At 42.7% G+C, this 6,000-nt stretch overlaps 1 protein-coding gene across 1 annotated transcript in view; it reads left to right on the forward strand.

Moving 5' to 3' along the window:
* LOC101351062 (dynein heavy chain 11, axonemal) overlaps positions 1-6,000 on the forward strand; it is a 334,378-nt gene that overhangs the window by 285,305 nt on the left and 43,073 nt on the right. The window contains exons 65-67 of the mRNA XM_023732310.1: positions 1,223-1,416; positions 2,818-2,966; positions 3,833-3,960. Coding sequence (XP_023588078.1) covers positions 1,223-1,416; positions 2,818-2,966; positions 3,833-3,960 — 471 coding nt within the window. The remainder of the gene's footprint in view (positions 1-1,222; positions 1,417-2,817; positions 2,967-3,832; positions 3,961-6,000) is intronic.

Below are 6,000 nucleotides of genomic sequence, written 5' to 3' on the forward strand. Positions count from 1 at the left end.
CAGAATTCTAACCCAGAAAAAAAGACCAGACTTACTGGTGTCACAGAGACTGGAGAAATCCTGAGAGTATGGACCCCAGACACCCTTATAGCTCAGTAGGGAAGTCATTCCTGAGGTTCCCCCTTCATCCAAAGATTAGACAGGACCATAAAACAAAATGAGACTAAAGGGGCACACCAGCCCCGGGGCAAGGCATAGAAGGCAGGAGGAGACAGGAAAGCTGGTAATAGGGAACCCAAGTTCAAGAAGGGGAAAGTGTTGACATGTTGTGGGGTTGGTAACCAATGTCACAAAACGGTATGTGTACTAATTGTTTAATGAGAAGCTAGTTCTGTAAACCTTCATCTAAAGTGCAATAAAAAAGGGGGGGGGGGGAATATGGTGTTTAATCTCCTTGTAAAATATTTAAACAAAATGAAATGTTATGAGAAAAAATGAAAGCCACTCATCAACCCCAATTATCAATCCTGATTTTATGTTTCTGCCAGAAGATTTTAGTGTTCACCATCCTGGAGCTCCTTTAAAATGCCGACCATATGCTAAGCTTTGCCCTAGTCTTTTTTTGTAAGAGGAGAACATTCCTATGCCCTGAAAATAATGATGTTATTCCTTAGTTTTATAATATGTTTAGATTTTATTGTTTTTAAAATAGAATTTTTAATTAGAATGTCACTGTAGAATTATGAATTGAAGTTATCAGCCAGGGGCTCAGTAGAAAACAGATGGCACATTCAAAGTGGTGAGGAAGAGAGTTTAATGAAGAGTATGTATTTATGGTATAGATAAGAAGGGTAAGGGAATCAACCAGGGATGGTAAAGAAAGGGGAGGGAGCAGTTGCCAGAACTACTGAGAAATGAAGTTACGAGAGAGAGCCAACCCATAGGTAGAGGAACATAGCCACTGCCAAACTATGGCCCATCAGAGAAAGAGTTGGAGGAATAAATACTCCTGCCTCTCTCTCCTCCAGCCCTCCAGTCTCCTGCCAGTGCCTCCTATTGGTCAAACCCAACCAGTCCAGAGAACAAGGGAGCTTAGTTCAAGTAGTTCTTAGAGATCACCCTCTTCACAGGGTAGAAAAGGGTCTGGAGTGAATCTTAAGAGGAAAATGAAGACTATCTAGCACAATTTGTTTACGTAGGATTAGATACAGTCATAAGTCTTTATCTCAAACTCTGAGCAATTGTACATACCATTCCTATCTCTTCCTCTATTGTATTATAGGCAGTAGCCCTTATGGAAGAATTTCGAGGCATAGACCGAGATGTGGAAGGATCCGCCAAGCAGTGGAAGAAGTGGATAGAATCTGAGTGTCCAGAAAAAGAGAAGTTACCACAAGAATGGAAGAAGAAAAGCTTAATAAAGAAGCTAATTATTTTGCGAGCAGTGCGCCCTGACAGAATGACATATGCCCTCAGGTGGGCCAGTCAGCATTTTTGGAAATGCAAGTTAACTCAAGAAGCAACTTAGTCTTAGGGGTTAGAGGTATCTGGTGGAGATAGAAGTGGAATTAGTCAAGTAGTGCCAACGGTTAACACACTCGACTGCTAACCAAAAGGTTGGCAGTTTGAGTCCACCTAGAAGTGCCTTGGAAGAAAGGCCTAGCAATCTACTTCTGAAAAATTAGCCATTGAAAACTCAATGGAGCACAGTTCTACTCTGACACATGTGGGTTTGCCATGAGTCAGAGTCGTCTGATGGCAGCTAGTTTATGTGTTTACATAGTCATGTTGATGAGAAGTCTGCTGAGATTTTTATATTCTAATTGCTAGTATTGTTAAAATTTTCTGAACACTCAACAGTGTGCTAGTCTATAGGCAGACTCAGTACATCCTTCCTGAAAAGCTTAATTCTGAAATCAGTAGAGGGGACAAGAAACTGATGGAAACATTCTTAGAAGAGAGATGGGTGTCAGCAGAGTTCAGAGGACAGGTACAAGCGTTATCCAAGTGTAATTTCCATCATCTTTATTTAGCGGTGACATTTTGGCTCCCAAGATTTTGCATGTCAAACAAAAATGAATTCCCTTCATGGAGACACTCATAGTCCTATAGCTTTATAACGAATGCAATTTAAAAGCAGGAATGCCTGTCTACATCTTGGTTCAATTGTCCTTTTTCTCTGCCCTCTTGGCTTCTAAATGGTAATATGCTGTTTAACGCACACAAGGCTTATTCTAATTTGAATTCACCAACCAAAGCGTTCTCAACTTCCTTCCCTAGCAAGTTTCTCTTTCTTCAATAACTTTCACATGCCTCCGATGTTTTCCTTTGCTGTTTAGTTCAGCCAGTTTTCCCCTCTGCAGAAGCCTCTGCTGAGCCCCACTTCACAAGTTCATTCTGCATAGTACTTACTTTCTGCTAAATCTGATGCTGCTGGAAAATAATCCCTCCTTAATTGAGCTTCCCTGTGTTAGAAACACCCCAAAAAGCATTTGTATATTCATGAGAAGCCCAGCAGGCTGGAAAATTGCACTGTAGCAAATCTAATGAACTGTTAATAAGTAATGGCGGAATCTGGCAGGGGCTTTGGGGCTACGAAGCCATGTGCAGGCAGCTGAAGGTACTCAGAGGGGGGTCTCAGTAGCCCCCTAAAATGGCATGGAGGCTTCTGATTTTCAGAGCTTCTAAAGAAGAGGGGGATTTCATTGATAAAACTACTACATAAATTTAGTTGGATTTATACTGTCATTCTAACAAGACATCCCATGTAATAGCCATGGGATGTTTCTTTCCTGTGCCTGAGGTTTAAGCTTACCCAAATTTGACACCTTTCAAGGTCAAAGCCACTGATGGTGGTTTTTGCATTATTTTTTCCAGGAATTTTGTAGAGGAAAAACTGGGTACAAAGTATGTAGAGGGGACCAGACTGGATTTAGTGAAAGCATTTGAAGAAAGCAGCCCAGCTACCCCAGTGTTCTTCATCCTGTCTCCAGGAGTAGATGCTCTTAAAGACCTAGAGATCCTTGGTGAGTGGCCAGGAGGCTTGCTGGCCAGCCCTCCATCCCTCCCACCTACCCACCCTCCCTCTCACCCTCCACCCACCAGCCCTGCCCTTTCAGTTCACAGTTATCTTAGCTTTTTTCTTTTTTTCATTTGTTGGAGATGGAGTGTATGGAAAATGTAAGGATAATAACACCGTAGTCTGAAGAAATGTTCAAACAGAACATTCCTCTGGTTGGCATAATGCAAGTTTCTTTTGTACTGTTTCCTACCTTTTGACTAGATGAGGGCCAGAGGGCAATTTTCTCCATGCTCATGTAATCGTGTGCCCCCTGTGACTAAATAATGGTCATTAGAGCAAGTATATTCGATTGTGCAAGGCCCAATCACTTTGTGCTCTGGATTACTATTCCCCACGGCCTGTGCCGAGAATACCAGCTTAATATAGCCGTGACCTGACTGTGCTCAATTTAAACGCGGCCGCACCAGGTGAGAGGCTGGTGCATTTACCCAAAGAACCAATTCGTTAAAAAAATGATGTGGTATCTACCACATGTTGCTCTTTTTTATGCGGGAAATGCTTTGCTACTCCAGCAAGAGTTTATACGGCTCCATAACAATGCCTGCCATCTATCAAAATGTCAAAAGCTTCATTATCATCAGACAGGGGGAACTGATTTCCGCAGGCTTTTCTGATGCTTGCCACGAAGCAGCTGTTGAGAGCTCAAACTGTTGCTTGTTGAAACGACAGAGGTTTACTTTGGATTCTTCAGGAAAGGCACCTGGAAGATGGCATCGGTGACTGCAGATGGAAATTGAACCGCAAAAGTCCATATTCTTCCCACCATTCCTGCATACACATTTCCTCTCATCGTGTTGTATCCTCCCACAGGCAAAAAACTTGGGTTTACAATTGACTCAGGAAAATTCCACAATGTGTCTTTAGGACAAGGTCAGGAGATGGTGGCGGAAATGGCACTGGAGAAAGCTTCCAAAGGAGGACACTGGGTCATACTCCAAGTGAGTATTAAGTTTTCATGGAAAACACTGTGCGTGAACACAGGGGACAGACTGTGCAGAACTGCCCTCCCCAACCAGAATGATCCTTTGCCACAATACGTGGTGTTTTGAGGAGCCCTGTCATTTCTCTCAGCATTAATGGCACCTCCAAAGGTGATAAAGGGGCTACGCTGACAGTGGATGGCTGTCATATTTAGGAACTTTCTAGCCATTGTGCTTCAAAATTAGAAACGTGAGAGGAAGCCCCATTATTCTCCTACTTCACAAATATCTGAACCCCCCCAGTAGTGTCTGAGGACAAATAGAATCATACTGATTGCCAGCATTTGTTGTCATTATCACTGTCATTTGCATGTTGCTTTAAAGTTGACAGAGCACTTTCTTATATATTATCTCAGAAAAACCTTGACAGCCCCTAACTAGCTACATTACCTTGCTAAGCTTTCATTTTACTCACTTGTAAAAAATTAAGGGGGTTAGAGTAGATAACCGTTTTATCTTTTCTACCAGTCCAGTTGCCATTCAGACAGTTCTGACTCATAGTGACCCCATAGGTACCAGAGTAGAACTGTGCTCCAGAGGATTTTCAATGGCTGATTTTTCAGAAGTAGATCACCAGACCTTTCTTCCAAGATGCCTCTGGGTGGACTTGAACTTCCAACCTTTTGATTAGCAGCCAAGTGTGTCAACCGTTTACACAACCCTGGGACTCCTTATCCCTTCTAGGGATACCATTATATGAGTCTATGATCCCACAACCCAGTGTCCTCTGGGGTGACCCCCTTAGCTGGGGATTCTAGCAAGAGTCCAGGAACCAGTGGAATACAGGCCAGCTTTAGAGTACATTTGTGAGATTTGCTGATTCCTTCCAGCAAGCCTAGCTGACTGTCTGCATGTCTCGGAATGCCTATTTGATTTGCAGCACTGTGATACTAAGGGTTTTTTTTTTCATTTATGTGCCAGACTCTTTACTAAGCAATTCATAGGATACCTTATCTCTAATATTACAACAAAGCTGCAAGGGTAGGTATTGTCATCCCCACTATAAAGATGAGAAAAGTGACCCTTGGAGTGGTCCAGGAGTTCTCAAGGCCACACAGCTGGTAAGTGGCAGAGCTGGCACTTGAATCTGGGTCTGTCTGGCAGCAAGCCACATTCTTTCCATTACAGCACACCACCACCTTCCTGCAAATACCTTAGTGTCTCCAGTATCCAAATTGGATGCATTTTACATTTCTGCTTGAAATAAAACTGGATCCATGAAGAAACTTACTGGAGCCTAAGCAGGCTTATGTCTGCAGGAACTTACCAGTTCAGCTTCTATGATATTAAAATATCAACTGTTTAAAAGCCAGCTGCTGTCAAATCAACACCAACTCATGACTACGGCAACTGTTAGAGTAGAACTGTGCTCCATAGGGTTTTCAGTGGCTGAGATTTCAGAAGTTGATTGTCAGACCTTTCTTCCAAGACACCTCTGAGTAGACCTGAATCTCCAAACTTTTGGTTAGTGGCCAAGCACATTAATCATTTGCCCCACCCAGGGACTCCATCCACTGCTTAGATGAGGCGTTAATAGAGACCTTAGTAGGGTGACCTGGGGCAATGCATCTCTTTTAAGGCTCAGAGTCAGACATTTAATAGTGCAGAGCTTATTTGTTCAGAGAGAGCAGTTGGTGTTCCCACAGTTGGTGGAAGCTAAGATCTTCTCACAAAGGAGAGACTTCTTTGAGTGCTCGCAGGAGCCCAGCCAGACCGGCAAGAGCAAAATCATCCTCGAAAGAATTGATTATTCAAAGTATAATGTTATTTTAATTTCTACATACCAAAAAACGCAAGTTTAACCTTAAAAAAAAATCTGGGAAGATCTATTTGTTAAGGATCTGCTTTTGGATATCTATTCCAGACCTTTGAATTTTTTTTCTTAGTAGTAAGTCGGTAAACTGGAACGTAACTGTTTATACCTCTACACCCCCCTCCTCTCTACACTCCCCTCCCCTCTACACTCCCCTCCCTTCTACACTCCCCTCCCCTCTACAC

The sequence above is a fragment of the Trichechus manatus genome, unplaced genomic scaffold, assembly GCF_000243295.1.
Source record: "Trichechus manatus latirostris isolate Lorelei unplaced genomic scaffold, TriManLat1.0 scaffold00050, whole genome shotgun sequence".
Taxonomy (NCBI): Eukaryota; Metazoa; Chordata; class Mammalia; order Sirenia; family Trichechidae; genus Trichechus; species Trichechus manatus.